The 26202-nt window shown below is 56.2% G+C and overlaps 2 protein-coding genes and 1 long non-coding RNA gene across 21 annotated transcripts in view; 1 reads left to right on the top strand and 2 right to left on the bottom strand.

The window, feature by feature from the left end:
• Positions 1-17539, top strand: part of Ackr2 (atypical chemokine receptor 2) — a 29418-nt gene extending 11879 nt beyond the window's left edge. For 5 of the 19 annotated variants that reach the window (XM_013513602.1, XM_005383523.2, XM_005383513.2 and 2 more), the window contains one exon: positions 12243-15298. In XM_013513602.1, coding sequence (XP_013369056.1) covers positions 12271-13422 — 1152 coding nt within the window. In that variant the 5' untranslated portion in view covers positions 12243-12270 and the 3' untranslated portion in view covers positions 13423-15298. The other 14 variants (XM_013513599.1, XM_013513601.1, XM_005383517.2 and 11 more) reach the window with 14 other exon arrangements.
• LOC106148387 lies at positions 499-2623 on the bottom strand. The gene is made up of 3 exons (XR_001233800.1): positions 2475-2623; positions 1184-1353; positions 499-713 (listed from the first exon to the last, which is right to left on the bottom strand). It is a non-coding gene; the product is annotated as an uncharacterized LOC106148387 (long non-coding RNA).
• A 148-nt stretch (positions 17540-17687) lies between the features above and the next one.
• LOC102019604 (7-alpha-hydroxycholest-4-en-3-one 12-alpha-hydroxylase) lies at positions 17688-20258 on the bottom strand. Its single transcript, XM_005383508.2, has one exon. The coding sequence runs from the start codon at positions 19618-19620 to the stop codon at positions 18115-18117; it is 1506 nt and encodes a 501-aa protein (XP_005383565.1). The 5' UTR covers positions 19621-20258; the 3' UTR covers positions 17688-18114.
• Positions 20259-26202: the final 5944 nt, after the last annotated feature.

Raw genomic sequence — 26202 nt, 5'->3', positions numbered from 1 at the left:
CCTGAAATCTCCCAAACAAATGGATGGCAAAGGCTTAAATAAATGAGACAACGGCAATGATCTGAGGGTACCAGGAGGGACTAATTCTCTTCCAACTTTAATATTCTCAGAGTTTAGCCAAAGACTGCTCCGGGTGGCCCATATTTATTTGGTTTACAAACAAAGGAGGAGGATACTCAAGAAAAGGCAGGAATCTGGGCAGGACTTTTCCAAGTAATACGTTATGTTAATTTAGGAGAACTATGTTATCTCCAGGAAGGCCTTCACAGCAGGAATGCGATGTCTGCAGCTACAGTCTCCTTTAAGTTAACTGGAGTTGAGTCAGACAGCTCACAAGCAAACACGAAAAGCCAATTGGTTAATATTAAATCCTGCTCGGAGCCACTCTGCAGTGGTCTCCGACAGAAACCATCAAGGCTGTGAAAGAGGAGGCAAGGCTGGGGAGCTGTCCAGGAACGGAGAGGTGGAGGAGAGACCGCCAAGTGCTGTGGGGTGGGTTCTGGTTTTGATCCTGGCCCCAGAACAGCATTAGTGGGATGACAGGTGACATTTGATAAGATCTGTGTGCTACATTTTATGTTGTTATAACGTAGTGTTTGAGGCCGGGAACCTTATAGAGAGAGGAGGTTTATTTGGCTCTCAGTTCTGAGGCTCCAGAGCATGGTGTCCAAATCTGCTCAGCTCCGGGAAAGGCCTTGAGGTGGGGGGTGTCCCTGTAGCAGGAGAGGTCACAGGTGAGACAGGAAGGGAGAGGCGGAGAGCCAGCAGCCGAGCTCCTTTATAGCAGCCCATTCTGCCCGATGTAATCCTGTGAGGCGGGGCCCCACGGCCCAGCACCTTCCACGGAACCACCTTGGAGGCCCCACCTCTTAGCGCCATCACGGGACCGAGCCCCCGGCTGTCACACCAGAGCACGAGGCCCTAGCAGCGCCGCCCAGCCTGCATCTGCCGGTGTGACTGCGTCAGACACAAGTGCCAGGGAAGCTGGTGGACAGGTACACGGGGATCCTGGGCGTTATTTTTGCAAGTCTAACAATTTTAGAACAAAGAAGCAAAAAGCCAGGGGAAGGCAGCTGGGCTCTGATCGTGGAGTTTAGGGGCTTCTGGGCAGGGAACTGGGTCTCTGGCTGCTTCTCTGCAGGGGCTGCTGAGGGACACCGGCCTGAGAGGCCTGGACACTCACCTCGGGCAGTGCCTGCCCCTCCAGTATGCACGAGGACCTGCTGCAGCCTGGGCTCTGCTCTGCGGGCCCAGAGAACGGCAAACGTCTCAGTCCACGTCCACCTCTTGGGGATACTTGGGCCTCTGATGCCTGTCCAGGGGACTGTCCCACGCCCCACACAGACGCTGAAACTGAGCCCAGAGAGGTAAAGCCGGCGTCTCTAAGTCACACAGCAGTAAACGCAGAGTCAGATTCAAAGCCAGGTCTGTGTGGCCCCAAACCTGGGGCCTCATCCCCTGGTGGGAATTCCGGTGCTTGCTGGAGTCTGGCAGAAGCCACAGGTCTGGGGAGGGTGGAGGCAGCAGGTTGGGGGAGAGGGAGGGGGCAACCTGATCCAGGACCCTGGGGCAGGGACCGCACACTGGAGCACGCATTGCGGAGCCCGTGCTGCACACACGTGCATTCGCTCAGGCTCCACTCTGGTCCGGTGGGGTGGGGAACAGCAGGACGTGGTGGGTTAGGAGGGAGGGACGGAGGAGGGAGTTGCCGCCGGGGTGACCAGTCAGTAACAGCGCTGGCCTCGGATGGGAGCTGGAGGAGCCGGGTGGAGCCGGGGATGTGACAGGACGGGTGGGGTCCTGGGGGCCGCCGCCGCCGGGGAGCTGCGGCCACAGCCTTCGGTGGGCAGAGAGGCTGCAGGGTGCAGGAAGGGGAGCAGCCCCCGGGACCGGCGGGACATCCGGCTGCTTTCACAGTGCGGGGCGCACAGCCCTGCAGGCCCCCGCGAAGGGCTGGGGTAGGTCACAGCGCGGGCCGGGGAGCTTCCGCCCAGGACGGTCGTCAGGAGGGAGGAGAAGCCGCAGAGGTAGGAGGCGCTCGCAGGACGGGTTTACTGCAGAACGCGCCCGAGCGCCTCCGCGACGGCACCTAGACCCGCGCAGTGCGCAGGCGCGGGGCTCGGGGAGGGGGTCGGGGCAGCGGGGTGCAGGTTGCTCTGGCCGGGCCGGCGGCCTCGGAGTCGATCCCTTCCCCAGGGGCCTGGCTGCCCCCGGGCGCCCTGCGGACGCCGCCCTCTTCAGCCTGGCGCTGAGGAGCTGGCACGCCCAGGAGACCTGGGGTTCCCTGTCCTCCGGGCTTTGCGCCACCCCCCGCCCCGCACCCCGCCTCTTCCCCCTGTGCAGGTTCCCCTCGCGGGCCGTTCCTTACTCCCCTGACGTTAAGCCCCTCGCACCCGCCCCAGCCCTCCGCTGTCGTTTAGTCAGTTTACTCCTGTCCAGGCTGGGGAGGGAACAACGGGAGCCTGAGTAATTACCATAACAATCCCACAGGGGAGGCATCGTCTTCCAGATGGGGAAATTGTGGCTCAGAGAAGTTGACTAGTTAGCGCAGGGTCGCTCAGCCGGAGCCCGGAAGAGGTGGATTAAGCTGGGTGTGGTGGTGCACGCCTGTGACTGCCGCGCTCTGGGAGCTGAGGCAGGAGGGTTGCAAGTTCAAGCCTAGCCTGGGCAATTTAGCAAGACCTTGTCTCAAAATAAAAAAATAAATATGGGCTGAGAATGAGCTCAATGTGAAGGCCGTAGGTTCAATTCGTAGCAGCGCAAAGAAAAGCAAAAAGTGGATGGCTCCTACTCTGTCTGGGTCCCCGCGCTCCCAGTGGGTGGCGAGGCGCGTCGTTTTGAACTTGGCGTCTTGCTGCAATACAAGCCCAGGGAGCCCCCGTGGGACGGCGGAAGGCTGAAAAGAACAGAATGGAAGAACAGTCGAGGAAAGACCGAAAATCGCTCTTTCTCCGCTGGCAGCAGCTCCACGGAGCGCCAGGCGCTGGGTCTGTGCGCTCGCGGAAGCCGGCTTTGGGAGGAGGCGCCGTCGAGGTCGCAAACATCCTGGTCCCCGATAAAAGCCAGGAAGCAATGCGGAATGTGGCTTCCCGGGGGCGTGGGGAGCAGAGCCTCACAGGCAGCTCGGTGACCCCTGGGCTGCTGGGCGGGCACAGGGCCACAGGACCAGGAGGGCCAGGACTCAGACGTGGCCCCGCAGGAAGGCAGAGCAGCGTGCCGAGCCGTCCGTGGCCGCGGGGCTGTGAGGCTCACGACGCTTTCAGCTCCCTTTCTGCTTCCCACATATTTCCAGACTTTGCACTGAACGTGTTGTGTGTGTAAGTCAGGGAGAATATTTAAGAAGGAAGAGAGAGCGCTCTCTGCCGTGGGCTGGGAGTTAGAGGCCAGAGCCCGGGGCGGTGGGCCTGGCTGGCTGCGTTGCCCTGGGTCCCTGTGGTCCCTGCGGGCCTGGGGCCGGTGTCACCGCTCCTGATGGAACTGAGCCGGAGGAGCTGAAGGCCCTAGGCCCGATGGTGGCGGTGATGCAGGCAGTGACAGGTCACCAGCACTAAGGGACTCAGGGAAGGTTTCTTCAGACTGGAGCACACCGTCAGGAGGGACAGTGGCGAGTTCCTGGGACAGGCATCATCGCGGTCGGGGTGAGAGATGGGGTCTACCAGGGACAGGCTGTGGGCGAGGGTGGGCCGGATCTCAGAGGCTCTGCTCCCCGCTGTTTAGTGAGCAGGACCCCGGGGCGTGTGGGGCCAAGTACAGCTGGGATGTTTTGTGTTAAGAATTTTTTTCTTGTGGTGCATTTTTAAATTTTAATTTTTATTAGCATGTGTTTGCAGTACGTAAGGACCACGCTCCTCTTGGGGGTTGGCACGTGGATGTGAAAACTCTCAATTCTTTTTACTTCTCTTTCTCCCCACCTTCCTGCACCTCTTCTTCCCCTTCCCTTTCACAAAAGCTCTATCTCCCTGTTTCCTATTACCTGTCTTTTATTTTGCTGTTTGATTTACCTGTACTTAAAATTTCTCCTATCAGAGAAACAATGTGGTATTTCAGCTTGTGTGTCTGATTTATTTCACGTACCATTACCGTCTCACATGCAGCCATTTTCCTACAAACGGCTCAAGTTGATCCTTCTTTATGGCAGAGTAGTACTCCATGGTGTGTAAACACCACATTCTCTATATCCATTCTTCTGTTGATGGACATACAGGCTGCTTTCACAATTTAGCTGTTATGAGCTGTGCGGCTGGAAACCCGAGTGTGCAAGGATCATTGTCACATGCTGTGGTTAACTCTCAGGAAGATACCTAGGAGGGAACAGCTGGGTCGAATGGAGTTTCCAGTTTTAGTGTTTTGGGGACCTCCACAGTGATTTCCAGTGTCTGGACCAGTTCCCACTCCCACCAGCAACGTAGTAGAGTGCTTTAGTCATGATGGCTCAGGGTGTGCGGGGCAGGAACTCGTCAGCGGAAAAGTCTCACTGCTGAGAATTTCAGCCCTTTGTCACTGCGGGAAGCACAGAAACCCGTGGGAATTTCAGGACGCTGGGTCTGCATGGGGCGCCCTTCCCCTCCCGGGGGTCTGAGCACGAGGAGGGGCTGTTTGGGGCCTGCTGGGCAGCCAGCCACAGGGACTTGATTTCTAAGGCTGCTGTATCCGGGGTCCCTGGATGCTCAACGGGGGGGATGGCCTCCAGGACCCTCAACTCTTTGGTCTCCCGTTGTGGTCAGACGTGCCAGCTCCCGCTGTGTGCAGTGTCACAGCAGGGACACCGTGCCCTCATCCGAGCAGAGACTAAGTCAGTTCCAGGTTGCGTATAAACCGGATGCAGCGCGCACGCGGGGGAGGGAGTTGTTGCTAGAGGAAGGATGACCGCGGAAATGTCTGCACCTGTGCAGCACAGGTGCGGCTTTTTGTTTTTATCTGAGTCCCTGTGACCTGAGCCTGCTCGAATCTGCAGATGTGAAAACTGACTGTGTCCGCTGTGTGTCTGGGGAATATTTCTCTCCCTGTCTGAGTTTCCGTTCCTCCGTGGTAAAGCAGGCCTTGTCTCAGGGTCGCTGTGAGCATTCGGGTTCTTAGTATGTGTAGGGCTGAGGGAGGAACCCTACACCTGCAGTTATATTCTCTGAGCGGTGTGGATGTCGTGTGTGGGAGCGTGAGCTTCTAACAGAACAGAGCGAACGGCAGTGTGGACATGCATGAGCTGAACTGAAGGTCAAACGGGTCAGTCCGCGCTGCCCTCCTTCCTGGGCCGCGCATGCAGCCACGCTTTGCCCTTGTGGATCCCATGTGGACACCCGAGACACACAGCCCTCGCCGTGGGCGGTTCACTTTATGGACAGAAAGTCTGATTCGGGGGAGTCCTGGAGGGCAGCCTCACTTTCATAATGGGGCTACAGGCAGGAAGGCGTCAGCTGGAGGGCACCTCAAGGGCAGGTGAGGGGTGGGTGTAGCTCCACCCAAGTCGGTCTTTTGGGAGCTCCTGCCCTAGCGCGACACTTTGTCCTTGGCCTCTGACCTGTCACAGTCCCAAGCCATCAGGATCTCCTGTTGTTCCTTCTCCACCTCTGGCCCTATCCTTTGTTTTCTTGGGAGCTAGCGTGGACTCTTGGCCCGGCTTCAAGTCCCCGCGCAGCTGTTAATCGTTGGGCCAGCTGCTTAGCCCCCTGGGTCTCGGTGTGCTCACGTGTGCAGGGGAGATCGGGACCCTGCCTGCGCAGAACTGCCGCAAGGATGGAAAGAATGAGCTCAGGTGGCGTTCTGGGGACGGAGCCCGCCTGCAGTGAGTGCTGTAGGCATGTGCAGAGTTAGACCTTAACGTCTGCCATTCTCCCAAGTCCAGGAAGACGAGCGCAGAGACCTCGCTCGGTTACCGGCTCCCCAAGCAGGAGGGTTTCGGCCGCCTGTGTCCCAGCGTTTCAGGAAAATTGAGTCAGCAGCGGCCAGGAGCTTAGGAGAAGAAAGGAAACTTTGTTTAACAACGGTGCAGCCCGGAGGTGTCGTCTCCACAGGCTGAGGCGCTGATGATAAGCAGTTTGTCCTCTGTATAGGCTGGCAGGGGGCGTTACAACAAAACTGAGATAAGCATAGCTGAAGGCCCTGGTATCTCGTGGTGAGCACAGCAGTGTGTAGCAAAGTGTGTTTAGCGCATTCACAGAAGTTTCGGTTTGATGACAAGTCGTGATTTAGCTGAGTTCTGTGGCAGAGAGGAGAACGGCTGCAGCTTTATTGAAGAGAATGGCTGCGGTTAGGTCAGGATCTCTGCTTTCGGACGAAGCCCCAGGCTGGATGCCGCGGCCAGAGTGTGACTGGGAACTGCCGCAGCGTTCCCAGCCACAGTGGGCTGGGCAGGGGATCCGAGGGGCCGTCCCAGGCGACCCTCACACTCCAGAATCCTGAGAGCAATCGGGGAGCCTCCGGGCGGGGGTGGTCACGGGGCCACCTCCTGTGATACAGGACAGTGAACACGGCTCACGTGGAAACAGGGCAGAGGGCGCCTGCGTGGGTCACGCTGCCTGGGCACAGGCTCCGGGCTGCGGGCACTGAGCTGTCCCAGCTGGGGAGCAGCGTGGCTCAGCTCCACAGCATCCAGGAGACCGGGTGGGGGGAGAAAAAGGGAAAAACAAGGCCAGAGAGAAGGGCCGGAGAGAGGAGGCTGCCTCCAGCCCTTGGTTAGATGGCTCTCTGAGGGCAGCCTTGTGCTGTGCTGGGGACTCGGCGGCCACCGGGAGGCAGGTGTCCTCCATGTCCAGGAGGTCAGCGGAGGAGCGAGTGCTGAGTGCCGGGCTAGGGCAGGGAGGGGAGGGTCAGGATGATTTCCAGATTCCACGCCAAGAGCCAAGGTCCTGTCCACTGGACATGACCTTAAACAGTTCTCCTGGTGTTCCAGTCCAAAAACGGGGGCAGCTGCTGAGGTTACGCTTTACCTTGTTTATTTGATCAGTCTCACCTCTTACCAGTTATGTAGCAAACAGCATGGGGACATGGTCAGTACCCAAGCGGGACCGACACGTGGCCCTGAACTTCAGAGCTCCCGGCTGGGAGGGGTGTGGGTGGGCCGAATGTGGAAGGTGGAGAGGGTGAGGCTGGGGGAGCTGAATGGGCTGGGCCGGCCCCTTGCATCCTGATCTCCTGATCGGCGCCCTGCTGGGGAGCATTGAGCGGCAGCTCTGGGTGGGTGAGAGGGAGGGGGCTCTGGAGAGTAGGAGCCCTGGTTTTCAGCGTTCGATGTGGTGTCCATGTTCCCATTGTCCCCAGTGCAGGGCTGGCCTTGGTGAGTTGGCCCAGTGCCACACAGACTCGGCCGAGCCCTCCCCTGCTTGCTCAGAGCCTCATCTTCCAGATGCAAGTTGAGCATCCTGCAAGGGGCCCGGGGGAGGGCCTCCCATCCTGGTCCCTCGGGCACCAATCCGGGCTGCAGGCAATTGTGAAGCCTCAGTTTCCCCTCCAGGAAGTGAAGATCCGGATAGTACGGTGCCCTGGCTGTAGTGAGGATGAAGTGAGACTGCTCGCGCGCAGCTGCCTTCTGTCCTGATGCCTGTGGCCCTATCTTCCCCCTGGTTGCCCCAGCTGCACCCTGTGGAAAGAGGCAAGGCGGTGGGGGGGAGGCCTGGGCAATCCCTTCAGTCAGACGGTCTTGTGAACTGGGACTGTAGCCAGCGGAGGCCGGCAGCCCCAGGACCACCAAAGGTCCCTGTTTCCACCCCGCGCTAAACGGCGGTTCCCTTCTTCACCCGACTGCACTGCGGGCCTCGCCTGACAGCCCTCGTCCTCCAAGTCTCCTGTCCAGCCCTGTGGGAGTCTCCGAGCTCCCCAAAGCTTTCCCCGCGGGGCTTCCCCCAGGGGCGCCTTACCTACTGCTCATTTATGCTGAGATGGGGATGACTGCTGCCCACTTGTCCTTCTCCAGGTGCTGCTGGAGAAGCTTCGGTGAGGAAAAGGGAAGGAAAAGGGAAAGCAGAAAGGCGCAGGCAGAGGGCAGCGAGGGCTGGGGACAGAGCCTGGAGTGCAGACGGGACCAGGTTCTCACGGGCTCGCGGGCGGTGCGCGGCCTGTGCCCCTCAGGTCTGCTCCCGCGCGGTGAGGAGGGAGATGCCGCCGTGTCGCTGTCCCCGAGTGGGGACTCTGAGGACACGGGTCTCGGCCCTGTGTGAACTCCCCGATGCTGGGAACAGCTGACGGCACATCGAGTGGCTTCGAGCAGCACAGGCGTGCTGTCCTCTGCTAAGGAGGGGAAGCAGGGCCCGGCTCCTCCTGCATTCTCGGGGATATCTTTCCCAAGGCTGCCTGCCGCATGGCAGCCACTGCGTCACACAGACCCCCTGCTCCGTCATTTCCTCGCCTTCTGCGCTCCTGACACCCCGTCTCCCTCTCACAAGGAGCCTCAGGATGGCCTTGGGCACAGGTGGACGTCCAGGATCACCCCCACCCTGAGGCCTTTACCTGACCGCATCGGCAAAGTCCCTCTTGCTGCGTTGGTTGTCTCAGTCCCCGGGCTGGGGGTGGGAATGGGGTGGACAGAGGCTGTGCTGCACCCGGGGGCTCCTCAAAGCACTGCCAGGGCACGACCTTGACCCCTGGCTAAGACCTGCGTCCTTGTACTCCCGGTGTCCCCTTTGGTACCTGCTGGGTGGGGCGGGGCAGAGGCCAAGGCACTGGGCCAGGCGATCTGAAGACACATGTCAGGCGCTACTCAGCTGATGACTTCCTGGGGACCTGGGTCAGAGGGGGCTCCCAACCCCTTCCTCGGGTGCTGTGGCCTCAGTGGATGTGAGGGTGCCCGTGGGTGCTGGGTGCTAGGTCATCATTGGCAGTGCTGATGGAGGGGAGGGAAGGGAGGGTTGTCCCAGAGGCAGAGGACTTGGACCGATTCCGAGGGACAGATCACCAGATTGAAATCTGTGTGGGAAAGGGATAGTGTTGCAAGGGCGACCTTGACAGCGCTGGACCAGCTCTCACCGGCTGACCCTGACCCCTGGTGCTGTGATTTAAGCATTTGTCAGCCTTAGTTGTTTGCTGAAGCAAAAGTCAGGGACTTGAAAAATAGGTCAAGATCAAGGCCATGCTAGCAGCTCAGAAAGGCTGCTGTGGAGTTGCTGGTATCTGAGCCCCAGTCAAGCTCAAATGCAGAAGGGCGCCCTGCACTGGGCCCCAGCAGCTCCCAGACTCCCAAGGAATCAGCCATGGGGAGCCCTACTGCTGCCCGAAGGGAGAGGGTCCCAGGGCCAGGAGGTCCCTGACCCCGGGAGGAGAGTGCAGGAGCAGCGAAGGAGGCCAGGCCATGCTCCAGAGCAGGGTCCTGGATAGAGCAGCACCCCTGGTGCTCTGGAGCCGGGACAGAGCATGCACGTGAGCTCCCCAGCCTCTGCTCCAGATACTGTTTGGTAGGAGCCTGGGGTTGGGGCAGAGCTTACAGCGTGGGATGACCCAAGTTTGGCTGTGCCTGGGCGGCCCTGGGAATGTCCATCGCTGTGAGCTTGTGGCACTGACAGGGGCAGAGGAAGCCCCTGACCTACAGTTCCTCCGAAATCCTACTGCTAAGATCCCTAAAAAAAAGAAAAGGCAAAACTCCTATTAGGAAGGACTATAGTCTACATGAAAAAAGGCAAAGTCCATAGCATATGAGACTTCTTATAAAACAAGACCCCACTCATGAAAACAATACATAATTCACAGAAGAAATACAAACTGGCATCGAATATACCCAGAAGTTCAGTCTCACCTTAGTCAGAGTATGGAAAGAAACGCACACGTGCGGGTAGAGCTGATTTGGTGTCTCTCAGCCTGTGACGCTCCCACCTGCAAGCCCCTTGTCAGTGGCCCTGCTCCCTTGCCTGGCTGGGCCAAATATTCCTCCTGGAGAGGAATCAGAATCTGGAGCAGAGGCTGGGGAGCTCTCTGCTCCCAAAGCCCTTTCCCTACGAGTGAGTAATTTCACGTGCTGAGCATGAAGTCAGTCTCTCTGCTTCGCCTGGAACACAGTACAGGTCTGAGCACAATTCTTAGCTCACGATAGACTCATAGCATCAGCCCACATGAGGCTTCTCTTTCAGAGACTCTTTTCTGGGCTGAGGATGTAGCTCAGTGGTAGAGTGCTTGCCTAGCATGTGTGAGGACCTAGGCTCAGTCCCCAGTACTGCCCAGAACAAACAGACACAGAAACAAAAAACTACTTTTCATTAATAAAGCTGGGAAAACTGGTTATTCACATGCGGAAGAATGAAACTAGAGTCCTGTATTCTACTATATATAAAAAAGGTTTTTTGAGACAGGGTCGGTTCAGGCCGGCCTTGAACTCACTATGTAGCGCAAGCTGCCCTCACAGCATGATTCTCCTGCTTCTGCCTCCCGAGTGCTGGGATTACAGGAGTGTGCAACCGTGCCCAGCAGATTTTAAGTCTTTGACCATAAAGAATGTTTAAGCAGATATATGTAACCTGATTTAAATATTATACAATGTTTACATGTATTGAAACACCACACAGTACCACATAAATACATGTAATTTTTATGGTTCATGTATCAGTTAAAAATAAATTTAATTTAAAAATAAAGAAATAGCATATGATCTGATAATCACACTACTGGGCATTTTCAAAAAAACCCAATGGAGTCAGGATGTTGAAGAGACACCTGCCCTGCCCTAGCCTATTTGTACAACACTGTTCACAGCTGCCAAGATGGGACTACACCCTCATTAAGCATTGATTGGTGAGTGGGTAAGCACAGTGTGCCATAGACACACAATAGGTTTTTTTCATAGTAGGATTTATTCACCATAAAATATCATACAATCCTGTCATTTGTGCCAGATGCAGGACATTGTAGTTTTTTTTTCTTTTTTTTTTGTTTTTTTCTCCGGTACCGGGAACCGAACTCACGACCTTGCACTTGCCAGGCAGGCGCTTTGCCGCTGAGCTAAATCCCCAGCCCCTGTTTTTTGTTTTTTTTTTTTTTTTTGTTTTTTGTTTTTGAGACAGGGTCTTGCAGTGTAGCCCAGGTTGATCTTGAACTTGCAATCCTCCTTCCTCAGTCTCCCAAGTGCTGGGACTACAGGCATGCACCGCCATGCCTGGCCAGGACATTGTGTTAAAAGAGAAAAGCCAGGCGCATTACAGTGAACACTGTCTGTTGTCACTAACAGGTGGAAAACAAGAAAATTCCTCTCCCAGAAGCAGGGAATGGCCTCGAGGGGCAGGGTGGCGTGGGGGATTGAGAGAGATTGGCTAACAGGCACAAAGTTACAGCCAGATGAGAGAAGCTGAGCACAGTGGGGGGCTATAGTTAACAGTAATTTATTGATCATTTCAGAAAAGCTGGAAGAAAGGGTTTCGAAGGTTTTCACCACAAAGAAATGACAAAGTGATGGATATGTTGGTGTTAATTCCTCTGACATGGTTGTGACACATTGCACACTTGGACTGCCGTGTTGGGCCCAATGACTATGACTGGTTATTAGTCATTTAAAAAAAAAAAGAAAATACCTGCAGTCTGCTACTTACAATATATAAGCAGTATTTTTAATAATACAGTACAGTCCTGGGAAAGCACTGTCCCAGGACAAAGTAGACGGTGGCTCATGCCATCACTGGGGTCCATGCCTTTCCCGCCTGTGGTTCTTCCTGCCCTGGCAGCTGCCATCTGGAATCTGTGTCTGCCACTCCCCTGCCTCCTGCCGCCTCCATTGGCCCATATTCCTTCAAATATAGTTTCTGGTTTCACTTGTTTACAATTTTAAGAAGGAATACCATGTGTATATTTTTATGGGGCTTAGAGGCAAGTAGCCAGAGGCAAGGGCAGAGACTGACAGGGTGCTAGTGAGGGGCCTGTGGAAGAATCTGGAATGTTCCATGTTTCAGTCTGCAGAAGAATCTGGAATGTTCCATGTTTCAGTCTGCAGAAGAATCTGGAATGTTCTGTGTTTCAGTCTGTGGAAGAATCTGGAATGTTCCGTGTTTCAGTCTGAGGTGCTAAGATATGATAAATTGGCAAGCTGGTATCTCACAATAATAAAGAAGAATCTGAAGACATTAGAGATTTTTTAAAAGGTGAGGGAAAAAAATAAAGAAGCAAAGCCGCTCAAACAAACTCAAGGTAAGTGAAGTCACTTATCTGAGGAGACACGATGGTTCCCCTAAGTTTGTGCCCTTGCATCTATGGGGCATCCCAGGGCAGCAGCTGCTGTGGTCCAGGGCAGAGGACAGGCACACGGGGCTCACTGAATTCTTTTTCTCACCCCACTGCAGAGCCTCAGGCCTGGGAGTAACCCCCGTGATGGCCACCACTGCTTCCCCTCCACCCCTCGCCACAAAGGATGCTGCTGTGGAGAACAGCAGCTTCTACTATGACTACGACTACCTGGACTCAGTGGTCTTCCTGGTGTGCACGAAGGACGAGGTCCTGTCCTTCGCCCGTGTCTTCCTGCCAGTGTTCTACAGCCTGGTCTTCATCCTGGGCCTGGGCGGCAACCTGCTGCTGCTTGTGGTCCTGCTCCGCTATGTGCCCCGCCGGCGAATGGCCGAGGTCTACCTGCTGAACCTGGCCATCTCCAACCTCCTCTTTGTGGTGACCTTGCCCTTCTGGGGCATCTCCGTGGCCTGGCATTGGGTCTTTGGCAGTTTCCTGTGCAAGGTGGTGAGCACCCTTTACACCATCAACTTCTACAGTGGCATCTTCTTCATCAGCTGCATGAGCCTGGACAAGTACCTGGAGATCGTCCATGCCCAGCCCCTGCACAGGCTGAGGACCCGGGCCAAGAGCCTGCTCCTTGCTGCCCTGGTGTGGGCCGTGGCACTGGCCATCTCTGTCCCCGACATGGTCTTTGTGCAGGTACACGAGCACCCCAAGGGCGTGTGGAGCTGCTACCCAGATTTTGGGGGCCATGGGACCACCTGGAAGCTCTTCCTTCGCTTCCAGCAGAACCTGCTAGGTTTCCTCCTTCCCCTCTTGGCCATGATCTTCTTCTACACCCGCATCGGCTGCGTCCTGGTCCGGCTGCAGCCCCGGGGCCAGGGCCGGGCGCTGAGGATGGCTGCGGCCCTGGTGGTGGCCTTCTTTGCCTTCTGGTTCCCGTACAACCTCACCTTGTTCCTCCACTCGCTGCTGGACCTGCAGGTCTTCGGGGACTGCCAGGCCAGCCGGCGCCTGGACTACACCATGCAGGTGACCGAGAGCTTGGCCTTCCTCCACTGCTGCTTCACCCCCGTGCTCTATGCCTTCTCCAGCCGCCGCTTCCGCCAGTACCTGAAGGCTCTGCTGGCCACTGCGCTCAGACGGCGCCTGGCATCCGGCCCCACCCAGGCCTCGGTGTCCCGGGGGTCTGAGAGCAGCAGGCTCACTGCCCAAGAGGACATGACCAGCCTGAACGAACTGGCACAGGGGCTGGCCGAGGGCTCCCTGAACCCGGAGGATGTAGGGAGTCACTAAGGCTGGGCCAGGCCAGCCTGGTGCTGGCAGCGGGTCCAGCTTGCTTGGGCTTCCACACGGAGTGCCTGCCACCAGGGGCCTGGGAACCAGTTCTCAGCCTCCTCCACTTCTTCCCCCACGGGCCCGCCGCACAGGCCGCAGTGGTTTCCCAGCTCACCTCCCCGCACTTTGCACATCTGTTGCTGGTGCGTGCCAGGCAGCCAGCGGCCAGGGAGTGCGGCACCCTTGGCTGTCATGCACTGCTCCCCCAGTGACAGCCCAGTCAATCCTTCGAGGGTTGCTGGGGCACCTGCCCCCAGCCAAGCCCTATCTCCCTCCTGCCCACGCTGCTGGGATATCCTGGCGCAGACTGTTTCTGGGGACCCCAGGCTCGTTCCCTGGGGATCCCAGCCATGCTACCGGCCTGAGCTGCTGCCACCAGGAAGATGAAGTCACACCTGTCCTCCAAGGCCTCGGCTCAGATCCCCTTCTCCCTCAGACCCCGTGTCTGCCCTGTGGATGCACGTCTTGCTCCCCCTTCTTTCTCCTGCGCTCTGCTTCTCCGTGCCTCTTGCTCTTTCTTGCTTCCAGTGTGTTTTTTCGGTCTGTCGCCGTCCCAAGCCCCATCCCAGGTGAGTCCTTGGGCCCAACAGTGCACCTGGGAGGCCATGGGAGGTGTTGTGGCTGGGCGGCTCTGTCCTCCCTTGCTTGGGTGGAGGTTGGGGCTGAACCTGGGGCTGAGACCAGGATGGTTCCACTAGTGTCCCCCATACGCCCAGGGTTAAGGGGCTGGCCCCCAGGGTGTCATTAGTGAAGTAGAGCCCCGTGGGAGGGAGGGCTTTGTTATTAAGGACAGGCCCTAGTGAGGTTGCAGTGAAGTCACAGCTTTCTCCTTTCTTTATTCTTTCTTTCTGGCCCATGAAGTGGCCGGTTTGCTCTTCCGTACACTGCCCATGGGAGGCAGAGCAACAGGTTTGCCCAATCTGGGACTGGAACCCCCACCTCAAAAAAAAACCCTGTAAGCCCAAATAAACCTCTTCCTGATTACAATCGGATTATTCAAGATACGGGATCACTGAGCTTCCTACACACAGCCACCAAAGCCTTCACCTGCCACACTCCAGACATGTGGCTGCAGAGGACACGTGATCCAGGCAAAGCCAGGGACATGCAGGGGCACAGGCCAGAGGCGGGAGCCCAGGCAGGAGGGTGCGCGGTCCAAGCTGCTCCCCCATCCCTTGAACCTCAGAGGGCCAGGGGCTGGCACAGCGTGGGCGTCGTGGGGACAGGGGCCCAGCCTCAGAATTGGGCATAGCCTCGCTCAGCCCGGCCTGCGCTTGGGGTTGCCCAAGCTCACAGATGCCTTTCCTGTGTGGGCTCAGGCTGCCCTCTTGACCCACAGTGCTGGCTCAGTGCATCCTCTTCAAGGCCCCACACTGTCCCGCCCCTGTGCCCTGGTGGAGGGGAGCCCCGGGGCACAGTGACGAGATTCTCCCCCAGCTTTCTGTAGCACTCAACGCTTCCTTCCGTGTCGTGGGACCACATAGCACCCTGTGCCTCTCGTGACTTCTGTCTCGCATGACTGGACCCAGAGCTTGGAAGGATGGACCCAAGAGAGAAGGGATGAGGGTGGGAGCGAAGATGCAGGGGCGGTGAGCACAGGAGACCAGGGGCACTGTCACAAGTAAAGTCTGCATCCTCCGTGCTTCCCTGTGTGCTTGGGATGTAGTGGGTGTTCACTGCGTTCTTTTTGATTGCATTTTTTTCTCTCTCCTTATTCATTTTGGAATAAATGGCTGGTAAATAGAGGATTGAGGAGTGTTATATCTTGCTGAGGACCAACTTGACCTGGTACAGAGCAGACAGTAATTCATATTAATAAAGTGGGACAAAAATATATTGAGATTCTGTCCTGGGCCTACACGATTTGTGGTGAGACTCCTGCCTGGTTTAAGGACAGATTAAGCCAGCGGCCACAACTGAGGCCAGCAGTCTGTGACGTTCTGGAGCCTCACAGCAAGCTAAGGTGGCAGCTGAGCACTTGAGGCATGCACATTCCTTCTGGTTCAGCACTCATAGTTAGCGGTTGGGTTACTGGTTAACATTGACCTGCTCCTGTGCACTTTTCCCAAAATGCATTGCTCCTCAATTCTTGAACTTGACTGTGTCAGCAGCTCACCCCCACTGCTTCCTGCGGCCCAGCAGCACACCCACAATCATGCTGTGCACCTCATAAAGCCCACAGACACCACGCCTCATGGTATTAGTCCTTACTGGGTTTTGACCATCCTGGTGCCCCTTGTAACTAATATATATCTCTTGTCTGTGTTTTACTCTGTCATCGTACCCCTGTGCAGGAGATCTGTCATCCTAGGCCAGGACCCTGATGATAATACCTGTCCTCTCTCATCTTTTCCCATGCTCTAGCTGGCATCCCCATGGCATGGATGTCCTGAGCCTGCTGTCCTTCTGTGGAGCCGAGTCAGCTCTGCTGCCTCTACTCTCCCCCAGAGGACCCAGGCTCCCCTTGCTCCGGACGGACTCCTAGCTCCCTCGATCCTGGGAGTGAAGCTCCACCTCTGATTGTGGCTATGTGTTTTGGGACAGGGAAGACAGGTTCTCCTTGGAGCTCCTGAAGTGTTGCCCCAAAGGGACTTCTGTCTTGCTCACAGGCCAGTGGGCAGATGGCACAGCTCAAGCTGTTGCAGCATGGCCTGGCACCTAAAGGGCCTAGTGCCCATGATGTAGTTGGGTGGGACAAGGAACGCCGGGGAAGTGTCACTGGCAGGCTTGTCACCAGCTTTGGCAGATGTGCACATGTGCCTATGTGTGTGCATGGGTGTGTATGTGGGTCACACAGGTGGTTGGGGACAGACTCCTGCCCTACGCAAACCTTCCATCCTGACAAGACCCAGCACAGAGCAGACACCTGGGAGAAAAGGAGGCGTCGATGGGAGAGGTGGATAGCGCCAGCAGGGAGAAGCCCCTCTGGCAGGCCTTGCTGTGGGTATTGCAGGGCTGGGCCTACCTTCTGTGCTGTCTCTCCAGCTCCCACCCTCTGTCCTCATCTATCCCATCCCCACCACGGCTCAGACTTCAGCAGCCACAGTTGGGGAGCAATACTGTCCCGCTCTCACCTGACCCTGGGAATGCATGTCTGGCAATTTGCACAGTTTCTGTTTCTATGCCAGAAGGCTGAGACTGGAGAAGGGTGGGAATGGGTCAGGACACAAAGGCAGGCAGCTGACAAGCACTGTCATGATTCTGTCGTTTAATGTGAACTTGGAGCTTGGGATCAGAAGAACGAAAATGATATCACAAGCTGGGAGGTTCCAGGCTAGGACACAGGGCAGGAGGAGATACATTACAGAATGACACGTAACAGGTGTGCTGGGTTACACAGGGTGTAGAGGAACCCAGGGAGATACAGGCCTGTAGGGCTGGGTGGCAGAAATCCCAGAAGGTTTCCAGGAGCAGCAGGCGCTGGAGCAGTCAGTGAGGCAGTGCCCCTACTTGCAGAAAGCAGACAGGCTTGAACCATACTGGATGGGGAAATCTGGGGACCACCGTGGCCAGAGGGGACACATTTCAGAGGCATCAGGTGTTGGGGACACAAAGTCACTTAGCTAGGGGACTGTGAGAGGGAGTGAGGGTGTCTCTGAGGCGATGGGGTGGTGGCTGGAGGGTGACCCAGGCAGGAGAGGCAGGGAAATCAGGAAGAGGTGTGGCCCTGCGCACGGCATGGGACAGAACCTGAGCTGTGCATGGGTCCAGCTGCAGCAGCAGCGTGGGACGCTGCATGGGCGATGGGAGGCCGCTGCGAGCCCGCAGTGACTGTGTAGACTGAGGAGGCTTGAGGGCACCCTGAGGGGCGCCGGACCCATGGGCCGCCACGCAGCACCCTGAACACCTAGGACATCAAGGGCAGCCACCAGCACCCCTGAGGCTGTGAGCGCTTGTCATGTGGCTGGTCTGGGCTGAGCAGTGGTGCAAGGATAAAGCACATCCCAGATTTCCAAGATGGGGCAAAAGGAAAGGAATGTAAAAATATTTTGTTAATATTCTTAGAATGGTCACATGTCAAAATGCAAATAATTTGGAAGCACTCAGCTCTATTGAAATATATTGTAAAAATGAATTTTATGCTTTTGGCTTTTTAAGAACATGTCTACTAAGAAATTAAAAATTGCAAGCCTGGCGTAGTGGTGCACGCCTGTAATCCCAGCACTCAGGAGGCTGAGGCAGGAGGATCATTGTGAGTTCAAGACCAGCCTGGGCTACAAAGTGAGCTCAAGGCCAGCCTTAACTGCATAGTGAAACCCTGTCTCAAAAGGACAAAAAAAAACAAAAGTTAAAAATTGCACCTGTGGCTTGACTAGAGGATGACAGTTTCTAGACCCTGAAGTCCACAGGATGTGGGAGACAGCGGCTTAGGAGGGTGGATGCTGAGGTTTGCAAGGTGCAGCATTTCTCATGGGGGTAGGGGAAGTGGACATCCTCGCTCCATGAACTTGGCCCCAGACAGTGCCCTTCCACTGTACTTTCTGTCCCAGGGTGGTTCTGCAGACCCCTTTGAGATGACCAGGAGGCCAAAGAATGAGACATCCAGGACATAGGGGGAGGGGGCTCCCAACCAGGGAGGGTGGGTGGCAGTGCAGAGGGGTGAGCAGAGGTGGGAGACCCCAGATCCCTCCTAGCCAGGACTGGCTGAGCTCAGTCCATAGACTTCAGATGGTAGCGGAAACGCACGTCAAAGCTGGGCTGGGAGGTGCCAAAGCCCCAGCGCCTTGGATCCTTAGGGGGCACTGGGGTGTCAGGGTCCACCAGCTCTAGGTCAAAATATGTGACCATGAGCAGAATAAAGAGCTTCATTTCACTGAGGGCGAAGAACCTGCCAGGGCAGATGGACACACCTGAGCCCCATGGCATGTTGTAGTGGTGGATCTTCTTGCCTGCCTTATAGAAGTTCATTTTCCGGCTGCCGTCAGGGTTGAGGAACCGATTGTACTTGAAGGTGCAGGGGTCAGGGTGGATGTCAGGGTCCATGTGCACAGAGAGGTAGGGGAAAAGGGCTACTTTGTCTCCTCGGCGGAGCAGGTACTCACACCCACTGGCCATCTTCAGGGTGTAGTCTTCCTGCACTACCCTGATCAGAGTAGGTGCGGCTGCCAGCCTCAATGTCTCTTCCATCACGCTGTCCAGGACAGGGGTGCACTGCAGGGCACTGATCCGGAAGGTGAAGTACTGCTTGGCTTCCAGCTTGGTCCCATGCAGCACCTGGGCAGCCTCCTCCTTCACAGCCTGCATGGCTTCTGGGTGCTTCAGGAGGAACAGGAGGGCCCAGAATGTGGTGGGCCCTGTGTTCCCCTGTGAGGCCCAGAGCATCATGAAGTTAAACTTGTCCAGCATATCTGGGGTAGCCCCCCACTCGCTCAGATGGCGGAGCATGTAGCCCAACCAGTTGCTTATGCCGTCCTTCTCTGGGTTGTGTCTCACAGAGAGTATCTTGTGAAAGAGACGCTGGAGTTGGCCCACTTCTAGCCATTCCCGGGGCCCCAGCAGGGAGTAGACAAACCTGGGAAAAAGAAGGTCGAACCTGCGGAACTTCTTGAATAGCTCCTCTGCCTGTAGCAGGTCCTGCTCCTTATCCTCCGTGCAGCCAAACAAGCTCAGGTAGCCAGTCTTGAACATGATGTTGTAGCAGAAGTGAAAGAGACCATCCTCTTGCCAGCAGCTGGCATCTAGTCTTGGGCTTCTGGGCCCCAGCAGCACCAGGGACAGGGTGTCCAGCAGGACCTCGTTCAGGTCCGCCAGGCCGTCCCCCATGAGGTACTTGGTGCTGGCGGAGTGCATCAGCTGGTGGTCACTATTCAAGGGCTGGTATCCAAACACCTTTCGTACCAGCTCCTTGGCATACTGCGCAAAGTCCAGATTTTTCTTTGTATTCTTGAGGATGGGGCCAAAGGAGAGGGGGTCCATGACGAAGGTGAAGAACTGGTTCCCCAGCTGCACAGTGAACACATCCCCATGCTTGGCCTGCATTCCCTTCAGGAATTCAAGCATGTTCTTTCGGAAAGCCACGGCATGGCCAACACAGGGTATGGGGCCCTTGTCCAGCGGGGGCTCCTGGGACTTGCGTTGTCGGAAGATCCCTGGAAGACACAGGTAGCCCATGACGGCCACCAGCAAGGCTCCCAGCACCAGGCCCCAGATCACCATAGCTGTACTCCTGCAGTTGTGGACAGATGCTTGCTGTCTGGGAGCACGAGAGCATTGCCAGGCCTTTAGTAGTTGGGCACAGAAAGGTCAGCCCACCTGGACTTTGCTCTGTCACTGCAAGTTGTGATAAATGAGCCTGGTGAAAATATTCCCTTTGATAAGTTACAAGGCAACCCCCCCCCCGCCCCCGCCACCATGGGGGATTTAAGCTCTTTTATTAAGGAGTGAATAAAAACTTCCTCTTCACCTGTGCCACTCCAGTTCCCCTTGACAAAAGCCAACTCTGCCCTCACCTGTGTTGGCAGAACCAACGTTCAACTCTTACGAACAACTCACCCTGCTTGGGCTGTTCTGGCCCATGGACATGCCCCTCCCGGAAAATGTTCTGGCCCACAGACACCCTGAAAAACAGCTTAAAAACCCCACGCTTTGCTCAGCTTGGGGCTGTGCTACTCTGCTGGGCAGCGTGCCATGTCTCTCTCCCCCCATAATAAAGACTCCTCTCATGTCAGAAGGTCTGGTCTAGTTCTGTGTGGGTCTCAGCCCGCTCATATCACCCCTGACTTAATATGTGGCCCGGTGTGGTCACAGGTGACCAGCAGGTAGCAGTGGGCACAGCCTACTCAGCAGCACACACCTGCGTCTGCCTTTTGAGACTGCTCTGGCACTGTCTCTGTATGTTTAACTTGAGTCCACTCCTCCCCCGACTGTCTTGGTTACTTTTCTCTCTTGCTGGGACAAAATACCTGATGCCCAAAATTAAGGAAGGAAAGGTTTATTTCTCTTACAATTCGTGGAGGTTTCAGTCTGTACTTGGTAGATTATAAGGCAGAGTGGCACATGGCAGAGAGCTACAGCTCAGGGTGACAGAACACAGCAAAGCAACAAGCACACACCAGGGCGGAATGGGGGAGGAATGGCCTCAAGCACTCTTTTCCTCTCCCTTACATATGCAAACTATCCACCCCAGGGCGGGTGCAGCTCTCACACCCATAATCAAACTCTTAAAGCCTGCCCCATGGCCGCATGAGGCTTTGGGGGGGGATACCCAGATACAAACCATAACACTGACCTACTGACTATGCATTTATTTATTCCAACATTCCTGTATTTCCTAGCTCACTTAGAGTGCGCTATGTGCTTACAAAGCTCCACATCCACGCCTTCCTCTTCTCTAAAAGGCTTGACATAAGCTCCTATTCTTCACTGGCCTCCAGACCATGTGACTTAACCTCCCTGGCCCCACTCCTTCACCTGTGAAACAGAGAGGGCAGTATCCCATGGATGTACTTTGGGTGGTGGGAATGTAACACACAGGAAGAACTTGGCTTGTGCTCCATGGGGGCAGTCACCTCTGCTCCTTCCAGGGTCCACAGCAGTCCTGTGCTGGTCTCCCATCCTCACCCAAGTCCATCTTCTCTTTTGGTCTCTAATGTGCTGAGGGGGTGGAGCCTTGGAGTCATTTTGTTTCTGGCTCCTGTGTATTCAGAGGCCCAGCAGAGTCAGTGCACAGCTGCCTTAGACAACCCAACCCAAAGTGAAGGAGGGTGGATGCTGGCCCTAAAAAGAGGCGCAGTTGGACAGGGGCTGACTCCACTGAGAGTGCGGTGTTAATAAACTGTCTGAAGGGCCCCTGACCTTCTGGATTGAGTACTGTGCAAGTGGAGGCCCAACCATTCTGCCTGAAGGAGGTGTCCAGGAGGTTAGAGAAGCCACAGGCAATAGGGACATGAACCAGTTACTACAGCACCACAAGAACCCCTGCTCAGGGTGAGGTCTGGACTCTCTGACAGCTGCCCTGCTGGGCACTGAGGTGAGCTGCCCACTAACCAGGGGCCTCCTGTGAGGTGTCGACCATTCCGCCATCAGCCGGTATCCACAGAGAAAGCCGCAACATGTACACCAAACTTTAGCTGAGTAGCCTCCTCGCCATGGTTGCAGTAAGTGAGGTTCAGGCCCTACTGAAGCAGCCCTGACAACGCTTAAATCATTTGTTAGCATCGTCACCTGCAGACAGAGGAGGCAGAGACCCAGGTCCATAGCTGTGCTGTTGAGCTTCATTTTTCTGTGCACAGATCAGAAAGCCCTCTTCGATTGCAAGCACAAGAGCTTAGCACTATTAACTTTCCCTAGCTCTAGAATTCAGTCATAAACTGTGGTCCAAATCCACCAACCAGAAATTTGTTCCCTAGTGTTTAATGGATGGAATGTTGTTCGACATTTATTGGTATTGGGGATTGGACTTGGGGTCTTTGCAGAACTACACTCCCAGGCCTTCTCTTACTTTATATTTTGAGGCGCAGTCTCCCAGTTGCCCAGGCTGGGTTCAAACTTGGATCCTCCTGCTTTGGCCTTCAGGTGTGCACCAGCACTCCCGGTTTACAGTCATTTTTTAAAAATTTTCTCTTTCTGAGACAAGCTTTTGCGATGCAGTTCAGGCTGGCCTCGAACTCAAGGCGATCCTCTCCCTCTGCGTCTGGAATGCTGGGATTACAAGCGCGTGCCACCACGCCCGTTTACAATCATTCTTCACTTCATTCACTCATTCATTCATGCCTTCCCTCCCTCATCCCATCCGGCAGTGCCCTCCAGTTCACTGGGCTCCCACCGGCAGGAACTTCGCCTGTTGCAGGGAGTCGCAGCGGCCTGCCTCTGAGGTCCAAAGTAGGACAAGGTTGAACGGCATGGACCCAGGGACCTAACGCTGGATGGCCAGCCTTCGCTCCCTGCTGCCCAGGGGGAGGACAGGCGGCCTCGCCGCTAGATGGCGACGCGGGGACGTAGGCGGGTGCGGCGTGACAGGGCGGTCCCAGGTCCGGAGGGCCTGCGTCAGGGGCAGCGCGGCTGCAGAGGCAGAGGGTTCCCGTAGGTCTTCTCTGGGTGGATGTGGCCTGGCCTCGGGAACTCGGCCCTAAGGGGTCCCTGAGAGGTCCGGGTCCCCCTCTGCGACAGCCCTCAGGCGGAAACGCACTGGCGAGCACTGGAGGGGGCCAGGCACACCGATGGCCAGTGGGCGCGGCCTAGAGAGGCGGAGCCCTAGCACCGGAAAAGGGGAGGTGCACTTCCGGCCGCGTGGGCCGCTGGGACGGCTGGTCCGGGCTGGATTGAGGGGTCTGGCGGAGCTGAGGCGACCGTTGGCCCTAGGTAGCTTCGCTTCCAGTTGCGTCTGCCCCTCAGTCCGCGGAGCCATCCCGAGGGCGTATGCGGGTGTCCTGCTTTCCCCCTGCCCTGTCGTTTGCGGCTCCCACCGCCAGCCCCGGCTGCCTCGGCGGGAGACGCCGGGCCTCCTTTCCTGTCGCCCGATGGGCGCCGTCTGTGGGGAGCGGGGGGAGCGGGCTCTCGGGGCTGCGCCCAGGTGGGCCTCGCTCTTGACCAAAAGTTTGAGCACCTGGCACTGGAACGAGGCCCCTGTCCGCCAGCCGCGTTCCTACGTTGGCGCTCTCTGCTGGTGATACAGGAAGATAGACACTCCCGACCTGAACGGTATCTGGGACGAGTTAGTGTTCTGTCAAATCGAAGAATGAATTTTAGGACCCACGGAGGTTAAGAGCAGAACATGTTTACTAAGGGAAAGAAAGCTGTCCGAGAGAGGGTCAGAAGGGGGCCCGAGTGGGTTGCCCAGGGAACCTGTCTTTTCCAAGGATTTTCATAGAGCAAAACCACCAGGTGAGGTGGGTCCAAGGTGGGGAAAAATGGGAAATCATGAAGTAGGACAAAACTGTGTTCAGCCAATAAGAATTGTTCAGATAAAATTGATTAAATCGGGATGGAATGGGGAAGCGAGTTCTAGAATGTCAATCCCTGGTGTCCATCCCTAGGGAGGTATGTGGGTGCATTTGTTTAGTCTTTTGTCTTGAGGTCTGGCTCAAAGGGGAAGTGCCTACCTCTCGTGTTGCCAAGTATCTTGTCCTCCATACTGGCTCCTTCCAGGGCCTGGCCCTGCCTGACTGCCTGTAATATTTCTATCCAACTCAGCTGCCTACAACAGTTTAACTTTGGGCTGGGAGTATTTATGGTTCCTTTTCCTTTCCAGCTTCCGAGATCCTTCTTTTTTCCAGGAGAGCTGCATGGCATCTGGTCGGCAGCCTGGCTCAGGGTTAACTGTGCTCACTCCCAGCCTGCTTCCTTCACCTGTAGGTACCACTGACATTGAAGCCAGTGTAGGCCATGAATGGCAGATACGTATTCCTGGTGTCTGCTCTGTCACCCACTCATGACCTGAGCTGGACCATTGCATTACATCTACCTGTTTTGATGTGTCACAACATAAGGCTAAATCTGAGAATTTGTCTGTGGTAAGGTGCGGGGGCAGGGCTGGTGGTTCAGGCAGGCAGGGACGAGATCTCCCCTTGGGAGGTCAATGTCTTTCTGCCTTGAGGCTGCTGCTAGGCCTTTCCGGCAGTGCCCAGGAGGGCACCGAGACACAGGGCGGCACACAGGTGGGCATGGGCTTCCCTCCCTGGGCACACGCTGCTCCCATCCCTCTGGTTGTGTCCGGCCAGCCTGGCCTGCGAAGTTCCTCGGATCTGTGTGCAGTCCCTCCCAGCCACAGCCCAGGTCCTGACTTGGGCCCTCGGCTGACAGACTGGTCACCTGGCAGCCTCTGGCTCTGTTTCCTGGGCGTGAGGGAGGAAAGTGGGGGACTCTGCACTGCCTGACAAGGACAAGTAGGGCCTGCCTTCCCCAATCCAGTGTTCCCTGGGCCCCAACCTGCATAGTGAATTCATGCACCGAACTGCCTTCCTAAGAGCTAAGGAAACCCAAGAGACACCAGCTTCCGTGGTTTCAGTATATGAATAAGAAAAGGTGGGAAGAAGAAAGTTGTCTGTCTTACCTCTCCCCTAACTCTGTGCATTGCTGTGTGGGCAGAGACCCTTCCCACTAGGGAGATAGACCATGTGACTCATGCCAGAGACCTGAATTCACAGCCCCTGTGGTGTCTTTTGTGCAGGACTGCCCAGGGAGCAGTGTGGGCAAGGGACGTCCCCCCAGTTCCATGCAGTGCCCTGGGAGTGTCCAGGGCCAGGCCCGCCATGGAAAGCCCAATGCTGGCAGAGTCCTAGGCTCCTGGCTCCTTGCCAGTGCTGGCAGGCTGAGCTTCTGGGTCTGCCATGGCCAGGTTGCCAGAAACCTGGCTCCACAGCACTTTCCTCAGCCTCAGGTAGCACAGTCAAGGGCAAGGCTGCAATTCTGGGATAGGACGAGAGTAGGCACAGGACTTAGCCTTATAGCTCAGTGCTGAACCCACTGTGATGACACTGGACACCAGCCAGAGCCCGAGGTCCCCTCCCTTCAGGCCACTGCACACAGACCGAGCCTCCAGGACATCCCAGCGCTAGGCAGGAAGAAGCTCTGCAGCAGGACAGGCTCAACATGCCCTCCGCTGCCGGGAGGGCCTGTTGTGCAGGTCCTTGTGGCTGTGACTCAGGAGCCAACGGGCTTAACATCAGCCTAGGAAGCCAAGGGACTTCTTCCACCTGCTCCCCCAACCATGGTTAGCACAATGTGGAATGAGGTGCCACCTTCTAGGGACAGGGTATGGAAGGCAGCACAGATGGCCTGGGGCCTCAGTGATAGGCCCGGGAAACCTAAAATTGGTCAGATCCTAGTGATCTCTGTCTCTAGACCACTGTGGCAGGGTCCCCAGGACCTGCTGCCCTAGGTCGCCTGTGTCACCAGTGTCACCTGTGATGCTTTGCCTTCATCCCCTGTGGTGGCTGCAGTGGGTTCAGGCTATAAGTGTCCCTCAGCAGCCATGGTCCCTCGGCCATGGCAATGTGGGCTTTCATCCTCCCTGTGCCATGCTGGTCTTGGTGGGCTGCGTGAGCCAATGTTGTGGTGTTGGAGGCCATGAGACTTCTCATCTTCTTCCTCCCCGAAACCCTGGCAACCCAGCATGGAGAGGGTAATTGTCTGCCAGGGGAAGGAAGAGATGATTGGCACTAAGGTGTTGCATAGGAGCCTGAGACCAATCCCTCCATGGAGAAGCCCAGAGCTGGGCAGAATCCTGTAGCACCTGACCACAGGCCAGCAACTGGAGGTGAGCACCAGGGCCCACTCTGGTCGTAGGTGGAGGCTTATGGAGATGGGTTATTCTTTCCAGGCTCCTCCTCAGTTCATCCAGACCACCAGCCAGCTGTGGGTTTGGGATGGACGAGCCAGGACCAAGGCCACTGTCTAGTGCTGAAGAGAAGATAACCAGCCTGCCTAGAATATCTGGAAGGACAGGCACACACAAAACCAGACCATGAAGACTAGAGGCAAACATGTGACCCTTCAGTGCACAGATGATGTTGTGTACCAACAAGCACCAAGAACCTTTAGGGAGCTATGACTTCACCCAACAGGCAACACAGGGCACCAGAAACTCACCACATAGCTGCTGATACCTGCGTAGTCTTGGGTGGAGAGCTCAAAAAATAGCTGTTTTTAAGGAAAGCAACAACTTCAAGACAAAAGGGAAATGATTCTGTGTTCTATTAGGGAAATGTAATACAGAGACTGGCAACTCTATTTTTGTGTGTGAGTGGGATTGTGGAGATCAAATCCTGGGCCCTGTGGATGCTAGACAAGTGGTCTGCC

Source organism: Chinchilla lanigera, unplaced genomic scaffold (assembly GCF_000276665.1).
Source record: "Chinchilla lanigera isolate Chin_1 unplaced genomic scaffold, ChiLan1.0 scaffold00019, whole genome shotgun sequence".
Taxonomy (NCBI): domain Eukaryota; kingdom Metazoa; phylum Chordata; class Mammalia; order Rodentia; family Chinchillidae; genus Chinchilla; species Chinchilla lanigera.
This window is presented reverse-complemented; position numbering and strand designations above follow the sequence as displayed.